This window comes from Vipera ursinii (genome assembly GCF_947247035.1).
Source record: "Vipera ursinii genome assembly, chromosome: 6".
Classification (NCBI taxonomy): domain Eukaryota; kingdom Metazoa; phylum Chordata; class Lepidosauria; order Squamata; family Viperidae; genus Vipera; species Vipera ursinii.
Genome location: NC_139515.1, coordinates 85,020,701 through 85,036,136, shown reverse-complemented (window position 1 = coordinate 85,036,136; position 15,436 = coordinate 85,020,701). Strand labels below are relative to the sequence as shown.

Below are 15,436 nucleotides of genomic sequence, written 5' to 3'. Positions count from 1 at the left end.
GTTAGTTTCCATCTGTTGCTTCTTGTCCTGCCTTCAGGGGCTTTGGAGAATAGCTTGACTGCCTCTTCTTTGGGGCAGCCCCTGAGATATTTGAAGACTGCTATCATGTCCCCCCTCATCCTTCTCTTCGTTAAACCAGACATGCCCATTCCCAGCAACCGTTCCTTGTATGTTTTGGTCCCCTGATCATCTTTGTTGCTCTTCTCTGCACTTTTTCCAGAGTCTCAACGTCTTTTTTACATCGTGGTGACCAAACCTGGATGCAGTGTTCCAAGTGTGGCCTTACCAAGGCATTGTAAAATTTAAATTAAAAATTTAATCAAGTACTTTCTAGCTCAGAGCAACACTTTGATTTCCGTGATAAAAACTCTGCTGTAATTGACATTTTAAGGGCGTACTTACTGCTTTTCTGGCTGGACTATTGCAACTTTTCTCTTCCTTTGCACTGGAAAATGAGCACAAGGACAAGGGTTAATTTGGTAAGGCCTGTTTGCAAATGTACTTTCCTGCAGGGAAATTAAAGATCCGCTCACTCTTTTTTTCATGGGCTCAAATTACAGGCAGTCCTCAGTTTATGACCACAATTGAGCCCACAACATTTCTGTGGTAAAGCGAGGCATTTGTTACGTGGGGTTTGCTGGAGTTTACAACCTTTCTTGCCACAGTTGTTAAGGGTTCATAAATTAGTAACCTGGTTGTTAAGTGAATCTAGCTTCCCCGCTGACGTGGTGTGTCAGAAGATCATAAAAGAGGATCACGTGACCTTGGGACATAGCAACTGTCGTAAATAGGAACCGGTTGCCAACCAATTTTGATCACATGACCGTGGGGATACTGCAAAGGTCGCAACTGTGGAAAATGGTTGTAAGTCAGTTTTTCCAGCGTTGCTGTAACTTTGAACGGTCACTAAATGAACAGTTGTAAATCAAGGACTACCTGTACTTTCCAGGATCAAACTGAAAGTTGGGTTTATCTCCTGCCAACTGACACGGCTAACAAATCATCATTTCTCCTTCAATATGACCTTATTCCAGTAGAAGTTCTCCTTCTTCCAGGGGTAGGCAACCGTGGCTCTTTTATGACTCGTGGACTTCAACTCCCAGAATTCCTGAGCCAGCCATGCTGAGGGGAAAGGGAGAGCTTTCCAAGCTGAGCCATGCTGGCTCAGGAATTCTGGGAGTTGAAGTCCACAAATCATAAAAGAGCCAAGGTTGCCTATCCCATTCTCCAAATAAACAGCATTTTTAGAAAAGGCCGGGATGGGAAAACTGATGTGCAAATTATCTTTTTAAAAACCATTTTATAGGAATGTAACTAGTCTTCCTCAACCAGAATGTACTGAAGACGCGTCCTTCTCATCTTGCACTGAGATTACAGGTCATCCTCATTTAGCAACTATGATGGGGACTGGCCACGCAGTCATTAAATGAAGCAGTCACTAAGTGAACTTGTGACTTTGCTTAAGACGGGACTTCAGCTTTCCTTTGCTTAACAGACCTGCAAAGGACTGCTTTCAAAGTTTCTTTTCCGTCACCGGCATATCTGCAGATGGTCGCTAAACAAGACAGTCGCTAAACGAAGACCGCTTGTAGGCGATTTGCTCTACATGGAGCTTCTGTGGAATATGTCTCAAAAGTAGCTGTTTATTCACAGAACCCAGATAACAAACGTACTTTGTTGGAACTGGAGCGATTGCCAGCAAGGTTCCTGGCTCAATTTAATGTATAAGATTACCTATGAAACCTTCTTTTGGCTTAGACCAGTATTTCTGAAATTGTGCGATTTTAAGATGTGCGGACTTCAACTCCCACAATTCCCCAGCAGGACTGAGTTGAAGTACGCACATCTTAAAGTTGCACAGTTGTTAGCTTTGGGATCAACCCTAGATGAAATCCACTCACTCAAGGGTAGGCAACCTGGGTTCTTTGATGACTCGTGGACTTCAACTCCCAGAATTCCTGAGCCAGCATGGCTCAGCTTGGAAACCTCTCCCTTTCCCCTCAGCATGGCTGGCTCAGGAATTCTGGGAGTTGAAGTCCACCAGTCATAAAACAGTCAAGTTTGAAGACCCTTGCTTTAGGCCAGGGGTACACAACTTTGGCTCTTTTATGACTTGTGGACTTCAACTCCCAGAATTCCTGAGCCAGCTTGAGGGAACTATGGCCCCTTCATGACTTGGGACTTCAACTCCCAGAATTCCTGAGCCAGCATGACTCAGCTTGGAAACCTCTTCCTTTCCCCTCAGCATGGCTGGCTCAGGAATTCTGGGAGTTGAAGTCCACGAGTCATAAAAAAGCCAAGGTTGCTTACCCCTGCACTTGCTCAACACTGCCTACCATGTTTTTCTGAAAATAAGACCGGTGCTGTTGTAAATTAAAATAGTTACTACGGTAAATAAACAGTTGTGAGTCGAGGGCTTCCTTCATGGCCTTGGAAGAGAGACAATGCATTTGTTTTTGAGTAGAAACGCACAAGATCACCCACTAATAAGGTTAGCCGTTTGATCATTATGGCCCTCGGGATATTCATTACAATAAATTGCTATTACACCCCAGTCATCCGTGCTGAGGCGTAAGCTTTGAACAATTGTTACTACTTCATTAAAACATTATGCTAAAGGACCCCATGGCGCCCTCCAGCTCTTTGCTCATGATGAGTTTATGGGATCTGTACTTAATAAAAAAATAACCTAAAACAATAAGCAATATATTCTTTCCATTTCAGAAGAACATAATTTGTGATTAAATTTTGCAAGCCTGGTTACCTCCAGGCAGTTCTGTTCCAGGGATCGCATTAGAAGGAAACAAGGCCGGGGGCAATTTTTAATTTTGCCATGCTGTCCAAATTAGGCACGCTTCCTTGTTGATTGAAAAATCAAATTTGCTCTCCAAACAAAATGGCAACAAAATGGAACTGGTCAGTTTCTCAGTCCAACTTGTGAATGTTAATTACAGAATAACAGAAGAACAGAGTTGAGAGGGACCTTGGAGGTCTTCTAGTCCAACCCTCTGCTTAAGCAGGAGACTCTATACCATTTCAGACAGGTGGATGTCCAATCTCTTAAGATAGATCATACTTTACCTGGCTGGCAAAAACCTCCTCACCTTTTCCTTCTCCAGGAAACCCCCCCCTCCACATTTCCCTTCTTAAAAGGCTGTTTATAGGCTTAGATGATGATGATGATGATAATAATAGGGAGGGACCTTGGAGGCCATCTAGTCCAACCCCCTGCTCAGGCAGGAAACCCTATACCGTTTCAGACAAATGGCTGTCCAGTCTCTCCTTAAAAACTTCCAGTGTTGGAGCATTCACCGCTTCTGGAGGCAGGTTGTTCCACTGGTTAATTGTTCTAACTGTCAGGAAATTTCTCCTTAGTTCTAGGTTGCTTTCATGGCATTAAACTACTCCTGAATTCAACTGCATCTTGGCTTGTTGCTGAACTGCAGTTCCTAGAAGACGCAGCCAGTGTGGTTAATACAGGCAGTCCTCGACTTACAACAGTTCTTTTAGTGACCATTCAAAAGTAGAACGGCACTGGAAAAAGTGACTTATGACCGTTTTCTCACACTTAACGACCACTGCAGCATCCCCATGGTCATATGATCAAAATTCAGACAATTGGCAACTGACTCCTATTTATGACGGTTGGCAGTGTCCCCGGCTTCACGTGATCCCTCTTTTGCAACCTTCCAACAAGCAAAGTCGATGGGGAAGGCAGATTCACTTAACAACCATGTTACTAACTGAACAACTGTAGGGATTCACTTAACAGCTGTGGCAAGGAAGGTCGTAAGATGGGGGCAAAATTCACTTAACTGTCTTGTTTAGCAATGGGAATTTTGGGCTCAAAATTTGTAAGCCAAGGACTATCCGTACTCCTTGGTGGAGCAGTGGACTAAAGCCTCCTTAAGTAACACCAGCTGCCTGCAATTAGTGCAGGTTCGAGTCTCACCAGGCTCAAGGTTGACTCAGCCTTCCATCCTTCCGAGGTAGGTAAAATGAGGACCCAGATTGTTGGGGGCAATTAAGCTGACTTTGTAATAATGCCGCTTGGGGGTGTGTGTGAAAGCCCTAATAAGCAGGCATATACATAGAATGAAGGCTACTGCTAAGCACATTTGATTTGTGCTTAGATTGTAAGCTGCCCTGAGTCTTCGGAGAAGGGCGGGATATAAATGGGATTAAAATAAAAAAAAACTCCTGGAAAAGGCCAAACAACTGAAAACTTGTTGCAAAACTTAGCAATCCAGAATTTGCTCTTCCGAAGACTTACCGATGTTTTTATGCGGTGCCAAGAGCTTGTAACCATTTGCTTCGCACCAGCCCACAGGGAAGATGTTCATCGATTCGACATCGGCTATATATTGGGAAGCAGGGGTGTGCGGCGGACCTATCAACGCATTAGAATGCATTATAAACACCAGAAAGGCATCAATTTAGTGGCAAAAAAGAAAAGAAAAAGCACAGACACGTACAAGTGTGGAGAAGACTTTGTTTTCTCCAGCTTTAAATGTGCTTTAAATGGGAGGGAAGGGAGAGAGAGAGAGAGAGAGAGAGAGAGAAGGAAGGAAGGAAGGAAGGAAGGAAGGAAGGAAGGAAGGAAGGAAAAGAAACAGAGAGAAAGAAAGAAGAAAGAGAGAGAGAGAAAGAAGGGAAGGGAGGAGAGAGAAAGAAAGAAAGAAAGAAAGAAAGAAAGAAAGAAAGAAAGAAAGAAAGAAAGAAAGAAAGAAAGAAAGAAAGAAAGAAAAAGGAAGGAAGGAAGGAAGGAAGGAAGGAAGGAAGGGGAAAAAGAAGAATTTAGCAGGAGTCAAGTAGGACTGACTTCCCTTGCAAGCAGTGTTGTGATGTACCTTCAAAAGAGAGCCACATTAGCCGGCCTTTTACCAAAGCGACGGATGCCACGCAGATCTCGGCTGGATTCTGGGGGTTCACTGCTTCAAGCATCATGTTTTTCATAAAAGTTTGGCTACAGGAAGCCTGAATGGCATAAACAGAAAACAAAAGTAGAACATAAAATAACAGGGTTGGAAGGGACCTGAGTGGTCATCCAGTCCAGCCCCATGCTGGAACAGAAAACCTTATACCATTCTGGACAAATGGTTGCCCGCTCTCTTCTTTTCATTTCCCTGCTAGTCCAGTTCCCAAAACAGGGAGTCCTAACCCTAACCCAGAAAAAAATGGTCACCACTCATACTATAATCTTGATATCGAAGATTCTCTTTCCAGGTCTTCGCATATAGACAGTAGGCAGGGAACTACATAGACTGGAAAGCAGGGCCCGTTTTTGCTTCCTACATCCACCCCTACCTTGAGAATTAGGGAATTCAGCTGCTGTGCTGGGACTGCAAATGCTTCTTCTAATTACTTTGGACTTCTGCTGATCTAGCTGTATTTCCCTCTGCATACACTTCCTTGTTGGCTTCTATTCTAATGCTGAAAAGAAGGAAGGGAGGGAGGGAGGGAGGGAGGAAATAGGGGAGGGAGGAGGGAGGAAGAGGAGAAATAGAGGAGGGAGGAAGGAAATAGGGGAGGGAGGAGGAAGGAAGAGGAGAAATAGGTGAGGAAGGGAGGGAGGAAGGGAGGAAGGAAAAAGGAGGGAGGAAGAAGAAAAAGGAGAAAGGGAGGGAAGGAGGGAAGGAAGGAAGGGGAAATTGAGGGAGGGAAGGAGAGAGGGAAGGGAGGGAGGGAGGGAGGAAATAGGGGAGGGAGGAGGAAGGAAGAGGAGAAATAGAGGAGGGAGGAAGGAAATAGGGGAGGGAGGAGGAAGGAAGAGGAGAAATAGGTGAGGGAGGGAGGGAGGGAGGAAGAAGAAAAAGGAGAAATGGAGGGAGGGAGGGAAGGAAGGAAGGAAGGAAGGAAGGAAGGAAGGAAGGAAGGAAGGAAGGAAGGAAGGAAGGAAGGGGAAATTGAGGGAGGGAAGGAGAGAGGGAAGGAAGGAAGGGAGGTAGGGAGGTAGGAAATAGGGGAGGGAGGAGGAAGGAAGAGGAGAAATAGTGAGGAAGGAAGGAAGGAAGGAAAAAGGAGGGAGGAAGAAGAAAAAGGAGAAAGGGAGGGAGGGAGGGAGGGAAGGAAGGAAGGGGAAATTGAGGGAGGGAAGGAGAGAGGGAAGGGAGGGAGGGAGGGAGGAAATAGGGGAGGGAGGAGGAAGGAAGAGGAGAAATAGAGGAGGGAGGAAGGAAATAGGGGAGGGAGGAGGAAGGAAGAGGAGAAATAGGTGAGGGAGGGAGGGAGGGAGGAAGAAGAAAAAGGAGAAATGGAGGGAGGGAGGGAAGGAAGGAAGGAAGGAAGGAAGGAAGGAAGGAAGGAAGGGGAAATTGAGGGAGGGAAGGAGAGAGGGAAGGAAGGAAGGGAGGTAGGGAGGTAGGAAATAGGGGAGGGAGGAGGAAGGAAGAGGAGAAATAGTGAGGAAGGAAGGAAGGAAGGAAAAAGAGAGGAAGAAGAAAAAGGAGAAAGGGAGAGGGAGGCAAGGAAGGAAAGGAGGAAGGGGAAATGGAGGGAGGGAGAGAGAGAAGGAAGGAAGGGGAAATTGAGGGAGGGAAGGAAGGAAGGATGGTTCTGTGACCCCAACCTCTTTGACCTTAACTTTCTACACAAGTGGCTTTTCTTTGGGGAAGAACACATACAATGAAGGTGTAGGACGGTTAATGGCACTGGGCATGGGTCAAGAAAGATCGCGATGCAGTAAAAACGAAACCAGAGCTTACATTTCTGAAGCAGCACTCAGGAGCTGCCTCCACTCCGCACTGCTTCTGGTAATCTGCCCAGTCAAAATCCGGATTAGAATAACCTGCAGGAAATCCCAGGAAACGAACAAAAGATGGTTTTCTCTCATTTTGTGTGGACAGCCCAACAGCCTTCCACCCTCAAGAATAACACGTTTCCTCAAATGTTTACATCAGCCCATTCAAAGCCTGTCTTTCGCTAACTTGAGTTTACAGGAATTGGATGAGCTGAGCCAATGTACACGATTTAGAAGCTTTCAAACATTATCCAGCCCAGGGGGTCTTCAAACTTGGCAACTTTATGACTCGTGGACTTCATCTCCCAGAATTCCTCAGCCAGCGTGGCTCAGCTTGGAAACCTCTCCCTTTCCCCTCAGCATGGCTGGCTCAGGAATTCTGGGAGTTGAAGTCCACCAGTCATAAAGCGGCCTAGGCCTAGGCCAGGAGTAGGCAACCTTGGCTCTTTTATGACTCGTGGACTTCAACTCCCAGAATTCCTGAGCCAGCATGAGGAAACTATGGCCCCCTCATGACTCGTGGACTTCAACTCCCAGAATTCCTGAGCCAGCATGGCTCAGCTTGGAAACCTCTCCCTTTCCCCTCAGCATGGCTGGCTCAGGAATTCTGGGAGTTGAAGTCCACGAGTCATAAAAGAGCCAAGGTTGCCTACCCCTGCCCTATACCACTCTGGATAAATGGTTGCCCAATCTCTTCTTAAAAACCCCCAGTGATGGAGCACCCACAACTTCTGCAGGCAAGTCATTTCACTGATTATACATACACACACACACAAACACCAAATCCAGCCCAATTCTTCGATGCCAAGACAAACCTTTGGGAGGGGTGAGAAGAACTCCGTTTTTAAGGCACCACTGCACCGGCAGGATGCCCAAGGAATCGGCGTGGCAAAGCATCGAGGTGTTGCGTGGTTCGGGACGGAGATCGTCAAGAGTGACTTGCACAAAATGGTGGTTGAAAACCTACAGAGAAACAACGGTCACTAAGTGAATCGTTGTAAGTCGAGGACTGCCCGTACTGTGGTTGGGCGAGAAAAGGAAAGTTCCAGAAGTTCCTCCAAGCTACTCAAGAGAAAGTTTTATGCTCAGTGATAACATGGGCAAAGTATTTTGGACATAACATAGAATTAGAGAACTGCCAAAGCCTTTGGGAAAGAAATTCTAAAATAACAAAAGCAGTAGTGTACAAAGAAAATCTATACAAAATGTTTTATAGATGGCATTTAACATATTGTCTAGGTTCTAACATTTAACTTACTAATATATTGGAAATGTAGACAAAAACCAGGCACTTATTACCATCTTTGATGGACATGCCCCAAAGCCAAAAGATTCTGGTTCAGAATACACACATGGTGAGAGAAAATGACTAAAAAAACATAGAATTTTTAGATTGTGCAAAAATGGATAGATTGACATTGTAAATGAGAGAGAAAGAAGATTTAGTTTATTTTAGATCATGGGACACATTTTATCAATGACTAGAGAAAGGAATTTAATATATATTAGTAAGTTAAATGGTAGAACCCAGACAATATGTTGCTGATAAAATATTAAGCACTTGTGAATATATATATACTGCTCAAAAAAATAAAGGGAACACTTAAACAACACAATGTACTGTATTTAATAGTAGGATGTCTTATCTTGTGTTCCGTTTATTTTTTTTGAGCAATATATATATGTGTACATGTATGTGTATGTGTGTGTGTGTGTGTGTGTATATATATATATATATATGTATGTATGTATGTATGTATGTGTATATATATGTATATATGTGTGTGTATGTATGTATATGTATGTGTGTGTGTGTATTTCTTTTAATTCTTTGTTAGCAAAACCAAAAAAATTACACAAATATGAGCTGTCACTGCTGTGACTACTGCCTGTGGATGGCCTTGGGTTAGACTGAAACAGGAAATAAGATTTGTCCCGTGTTTGGAGCCTAGCAAGGTAATCTAAATGTTGGAGCATTCCTAGGAGACCTCAAACCCTCATGCTTTACCTCAGCTGCAAAAGAACTGATTTTAATTCTCAATTCCATTTTGGTGTCCTCACCTTGGTTATAGTAGCTGGGCAAATCGTGGCTGGTTCCCGTTGATCCACTGCTTCCAGCTTCATCCCGACTGTAAACGAGTGCTCCCTCAGATCGGCGTGATCCTGGGAAAGAGATGTTGAGAACTTTGGCCTCATGGCCAAGATGTTTGGTCCATCCTGCCAGAGATAGTCCTCGACTTACTACTACTCTGTGCATTAACGATTCACCTGTAGAGAAGGCTACCAGCATCAAATTCCTGGGTGTGCAGCTGACAAGTAGGCTGGCTTCATTAGACCAGAAGTGTCCAACCTTGGCACCTTTAAGACCTGTGAAATCCCAGAATTCCCCAGCCAGCATGAGTTGAAGTTCACGGGTCTTAAAGGTGCCAGGGTTGGACACCCTGTGTGTGTGAAAGAGAGAGTGGGGGGAGGGAGAAAAAGAGAGGGAGGGAGGGAGGGAAAGAATGAGGGAGAGAGAAGGACGGAGGGAGAGAGGGAGGGAGGGATAGAGAGGAGGGAAACAATGGGAGAGAGAGGGGGTAGAGACGCAGGGAAGGAAAGAGAGAGAGAGAGGGAGGGCGGGAAAGAGCGAGAGAGAGGGAGAGGGAGGAAAAGAGTGGGAGACGGAAGGAGAGAGGGAAAGAGTGAGAGAGAGAGGAGGGAGAGAGGGAGGGAAGAAGTGGGTGGGAGAGAGGGAGAGAGGGAGAGACAGAGAGAGGGAGGGAAAGAGTGAGAGAGGGAGGGAGAAAGGGGGAGGGAGAGACAGAGAGAGGGAGGGAGGGAGGGAGGGAGAGAAGAAAACAAAACTTTAAGAAGGAATATCTACCATTCCCAGTGCTAAATTATCCCTGGCTAGATTCAAATCTGAAAAGCGAAGGAGGATGGCAGGGCAGCCCTTTAAATGGCTCAAAGGAGAAATAATGGTTTACTACAAAGAAATCAGGGTTTTATTAAGGTTTACCTTAAAGACTTCCATGGGAAGGGAATGTTTCTCTGCCTCGGTCAGAGCTGCGGTTAGGGCTATCCGCCATTCAGACGTGGTCTTCAGAGAAGAGATTTCTGCAGAAAAAAGCCCGGGAAATCCCGCAACCGATTAAGCTGGCTGCACACATTCAACGATCCTGCATGCGGATAACAGGCGCTCCTCGAATTACGACCACAACTGAGCCCAAAATACCTGTTGCTAAGTGAGACCTTTGTTCAGTGAGCTTTGCCCCGTTTTACGACCTTGCCTGCCACAGCTCTTAAACGAACCGCTGCAACTGTTCAGTTAGGAATACGGTTGTTAAATGAATCCGGCTTCCCCACGGACTTTGCTTTGTCAGAAGGTCGCAAAAGGGGATCCCGTGATCCCGGGACACACAATATGAGTGGGTTGCCAAGTGTCTGAATTTTGATCCTGTGACCCCTGGGGATGCTGCAACGGTCACAAAGCGTGAAAAACAGTCTTAAGTCACTTTTTTTTCAGTGTCGGTGTAAGTTCGGTCACTAAATGAGCTACTGTAAATCGAGGACCGCCTGTATTAAATCTGTACGTTTGCACTTTTCCCAAATATCTGGCTATAGCGTTTCTTTTGAACTGAACAAAGTTTGTGGAGTTTAAGCTGGGCGGTGGGGGGCGGGGCGGCGTTCCCTGTAGCATTTTAAGCAAAACTATTTAGACATTGTCTCCTTCGCTCGGTTGATGCCGTCACTCCTCCAAGCCACGTCCAGTAAAGCACGGGGAAAGCGAAGGGGGTCATTTGATTTGAGGAAGCCTGGCTTAACTCTGCAGAGAAAGAGAAGTCAATTTAATTGTTAATGAAGACAAAAAGCTCAGACACCTGGCACCATGTTGGCTTTCTTGCAGCAGCTCCGAAGAAGCTCCTTCGGTGAGAAAAAAAACCGGGGATCCCTCAGCTGCAGCTATAATCTGGCTGGTTTGACAGCAGTGTTTCTCATTTTTTTTTTAAAAAGGGTGAACTACAACTCCCAGGATTCCCCAGCCAGCCAGCCAGCCTGATGTCAAAAACAGGGGAAAGGAAACTTGGCAAAGCAAAGTCACCGCATTTTAAAATCCATGTTGTAGACAGGAGGCAGCTGTCTAAAATAAGGTTAGGGCAGGGGTAGGCAACCTCGGCTCTTTTATGACTCATGGACTTCAACTCCCAGAATTCAGCTGACTCAGGAATTCTGGGAGTTGAAGTCCATGAGTCATAAAAGAGCTGAGGTTGCCTACCCCTGGGTTAGGGAAAGTAAAAGCTCCCTTGAATCAAGTTTGTCTCTTCATTTTATTTTTTTTTAAAATAAGACTGTATTAAGTTTCAAAAGAAGATCGACGGCCACACGAAGAGATTCATCTGTTTCTTCCAGGAAAATCATAGCCCCTCCACACATCCCACTGTTTAATCCAGCTTAGCTTTTCAAGATCTGCCAAAGACATGCAGATGTTTTTGCCGTAAATCAGGCACCTGGCTGAGGAATTCTGGGAGTTGAAGTCCACAAGTCATAAAAGGGCCAGGTTGGAAGACCCCTGCCTTAAATGAAGATTCCTTTGAGCTAAGTTGGCTCCTGTTGACTTTGAGACACCTCAAGTTTGTTTTCTGAGCAACAGTAGCCTTTTTTCTAGGGTGGAGTGGATTTTGTTCTGTTTTTCTGTGTGTGCTTTTGCATTTCCAATCTAGCATCCACCCAGCCTGAGATTGCCTTGGCCTCCACTCACTTCTGACCCCGTTTAGCTTTTCTCAAGATGAACCAAATGACATTAACACCTTGGATGGATGGATGGATGGATGGATGGATGGACGGGTGAGTGGATGGATGGGTGAGTGGATGCAAGATTGATGGATGTGTGGATAGATAGATGAATGGTTGGTTGGTTGGAAGGAAGGAAGGAAAGATGTAAGCAAGTATGGATGTGTGGTTAGACTGATGGATGGCTGGGTGCAAGAGATGGATATGTGGATAGATAGATGGTTGGTTGGTTAGATGGAAGGGAAGGAAGGAAGGAAGGAAGGAAGGAAGGAAGGAAGGAAGGAAGGAAGGAAGGATCAATCAATGGAAGCATAGATGTATGGTTGGTTAGACTGGTGGGTGGGTGGGTGGGTGGATGGGTGGATAGATGGGTGCATGCAAGATAGATGGATGTGTGGATACATAGATGGTTGATTGGCTAGATGGATTGATGGATGGTTGAATGGGAGTATGGATGCATGTTGGTAAGATGGATTGGTGGATGGAAGATTGGGTAGATGGATGTAGGGGTACATGGATGGATGAATGAATGGCTGGTTAGATGGAAGGATGGATAAATGGATGGATTTATGCATGCATGGAATCATGGATGCATATTGGTTAGATGCATGGATAGATGGTTGGATGGAAGGTTGGATTTATGCATGGATGGATGGAAAGATGGATGGATAGATGGATTTATACATAAGTGGATGGATGGATGGATGGATGGTCTGATTAATGCATGGATGGATTTATGCATAGATGGATGGATGGATGGATGGATGGATGGTTAGATGGATGGATGGATGGATGAATTTATGGATGGATGGAATGGACTAATTAATGAATGGATGGATTTATGCATAGATGGATGGATGGAATGGACTAATTAATGAATGGATGGATTTATTCATAGTTGGATGGATGGTTGGTTAGATGGATGGATGGATGAATTTATGGATGGATGGAATGGACTAATGGGCGGTATACAAATTAAATTAAATAAATAAAATAAATAATTAATGAATGGATGGATTTATTCATAGTTGGGATGGGTGGTTGGTTAGATAGATGTATGGATGGATGAATGGATACCTGGGTAGATGATAGGTGAATGGATAGTACTTTCTAGTACCTGCAGGTGGTTCCAGCTGGTATTTATTCTCCTGACACCAGCCCACTGGTCGAAGTCTACAATCCAAGTAAAACAGCCACTGGTCGTAAGAGTCTGTTTCCTCCAATCCTGCATAGCGAAGGCGCAATCTTCCGCCGACATTCTCCACCACGCTCACTACCCAGAACTGAAAGGGACTCTGGCCATCCTGTAGCTCTATTAAGGAACCCACCGTAATGAGGTCTACAGCGTTTTTCCCTCGCAGAGGCTGTTTGAATAGAAGCAAAACTCCTTCTTTTAAACTTCATGGAACAACTCCTCTTAGCAAAATACTTAGAAAATCACCAAAATTTCCGTCTACCCACACTCCTAGGAAATCATTTTTCCTCTGTCCTCCATGCTGCACTTGCCATCCCATTTGTCTCCTCATTTTATTCCTGTTAGGCTTTAATTATAGTAAGATAAAAGGGCCGCGGTGGCTCAGTGGGTTAGGACACTGAGCCTGTCGATCAGAAGGTCGGCATTTTGGCGGGTCGAATCCCGAGTGCCGCGCAGCAGAGTGAGCGCCTGTTACTCGTCCCAGCTTCTGCCAACCTAGCAGTTCGAAAGCACGTAAAAATGCAAGTAGAAAAATAGGGACCACTACGGTGGGAAGGTAACAGCGTTCCGTGTGCCTTTGGCGTCTAGTCATGCTGGCCACATGACCACGGAGACGTCCTCGGACAAGCGCTGGCTCTTCGGCATTGAAACGGAGATGAGCACCGGCCCCTAAAGTCGGAAACAACTAGCACACATGTGCGGGGGAATGTTTACCTTTACCTATAGTAAGATAGACGGCCAATAAATTTAATAATCAATAAATTTAAAAAAAATCCTTCTAGAAAAACTAAAGAAAAACAAGAAATCATTTCTCCATAATCATTCATCTCCAACCTGATTAAAAACACCAAATATATATATATATATATATATAATTTGGGGCTCAGTTGTGGCTGTAGGCCGAAGACCACCTGTAGGAGCAAATATTCCTTCCTTCATTTTCTGCCGAGTTTGAAACAGGAAGTGGCACACCTAAACAATACTGTAAACCAGGGGTCTTCAAACTTGGCCCTTTTATGACTTGTGGACTTCAACTCCCAGAATTCCTCAGCCAGCGTGCCTGGCTGAGGAATTCTGGAAATTGAAGTCCACAAGTCATAAAAGGGCCAGGTTTGAAGACCCCTGCCTTATACCATTGCAGACAAATGGCTGTCCAGCCTCTTCTTTAAAAACTCCATTGTTGGAGCACCCACAACAGACATGTCAAACACAAGGCCCGGGGGCCAGATCCGGCCCGCGAAGTGGTTTCATGCGGCCCACGAAGCCATCCTGGGAACGGCCCCCACTGCCTTGGCCCTGGCCCAGAGACCCTCCTCCTGCCAGAGACCCTCAGATCTGTCCCACTCCTGCCCAGGCCCCCATAGGCACCCTTGATGCAAACCGATGTAGAGCTGGCCACGCCCACCCAGTAGGCCATACACACTTTAGCCACGCCCACCCAGGCCACGCCCACCCTGGCCACACCCACCCAGCCCCCTGAGGGCAACCACAATGCTGATGCGGCCCTCAATGAAATTGAGTTTGACACCCCTGACCCACAACTTCTGGAGGCAGGTTGTTCCTCTGATTAATTGTCCTAATAATCAGGAAATTTCTCCTTTGTTCTAGGTTGCTTCTCTCTTTGGTTACTTTCCATCCCTTGCTTCTTTGTCCTGCCTTCAGGTGCTTTGGAGAATAGGTTAACCTCTCTCTTCTTTATGGCAACCCCTTAAGACAAGGGTCTTCAAACTTGGCCCTTTTATGACTTGTGGACTTCAACTCCCAGAATTCCTCAGCCAGCGTGCCTGGCTGAGGAATTCTGGGAGTTGAAGTCCACAAGTTATAAAAGGGCCACGTTTGAAGACCCCTGCCGTAAACACAGCAGGAGATGAGAACAGAAATTAGCCAATACCTACGCCTTCTAGTAATTTTGCAGGCACCGTTCGTGAGCCCGTCAAATCACGTATGAGGAACTCCGTCCAGTCCGAGTATTTCTCTTTGATAGCTTGAAAACAGAACAGGAAGTATGCGATTACTTGGAGGACACGATAGCCTCTTTCTTCGTGTAGCTGAAGAGGCTGCATCCTAGTGGAGGAAGAGGCAACACAGCCCAGGCATTGCGTGTGAGAGAAAGAGGGCGAGGACACTCTCTCCCCAATTGTTCCCAGAGGATGTTGTAGATGCAGAGAATAACAGAGCCTTTCAGCTTGGCAAAAGTTTGCCTGTAGGGTGTGAAACAGTAAAGAATTGAGCTTGGAAGAATCGCAACGTGTGTCCTTCTTGATTTTGGGCCCATCGCTTCCTAAACAGATTCGGGGCAATGATTTCTCGCCGTCTGGATTCTGCGAACCTAATATTATAGCCACAAATTGCATTTGCATTTTGAACGATACTATCGTGGTGACTCATGAAGTATTCGTTAGTTTTCAATTTATGATGTACCAGGACACCCAGAGCCTTCCTTGACTGCTAAAGTCAAGTTTCTCTTATACTGTATTATGCTAAGGCCTTCCTTCCTTCCTTCCTTCCTTCCTTCCTTCCTTCCTTCCTTCCTTCCTTCCTTCCTTCCTCCCTTCTTCTCTGCTTTCCTCCCTCTCTCCTTTCCTTCCTTCTTTCCTTCCCTCCAATCCCTCCCTCCCTTTCTTCTTTCCTTCCCTCCCTTCCTTCTAATCCTCCCTTCCTTTCTTGTAGAAGATTTACTATACTGACTCTGTTTTTGCAGCTTTGTTTTTTTAACGTTTTCTACAAGG

The 15,436-nt window shown here is 45.5% G+C and overlaps 1 protein-coding gene across 1 annotated transcript in view; it reads right to left on the bottom strand.

The window, feature by feature from the left end:
- Positions 1–15,436, bottom strand: part of SFMBT2 (Scm like with four mbt domains 2) — a 49,446-nt gene that overhangs the window by 15,515 nt on the left and 18,495 nt on the right. The window contains exons 5-13 of the mRNA XM_083366572.1: positions 14,603–14,691; positions 12,630–12,876; positions 9,741–9,838; positions 8,801–8,902; positions 7,555–7,702; positions 6,705–6,787; positions 4,851–4,977; positions 4,274–4,390; positions 403–445 (exon numbers count right to left, since the gene is read on the bottom strand). Of these exons, the coding sequence (XP_083222698.1) occupies positions 403–445; positions 4,274–4,390; positions 4,851–4,977; positions 6,705–6,787; positions 7,555–7,702; positions 8,801–8,902; positions 9,741–9,838; positions 12,630–12,876; positions 14,603–14,691 (1,054 nt within the window). The remainder of the gene's footprint in view (positions 1–402; positions 446–4,273; positions 4,391–4,850; positions 4,978–6,704; positions 6,788–7,554; positions 7,703–8,800; positions 8,903–9,740; positions 9,839–12,629; positions 12,877–14,602; positions 14,692–15,436) is intronic.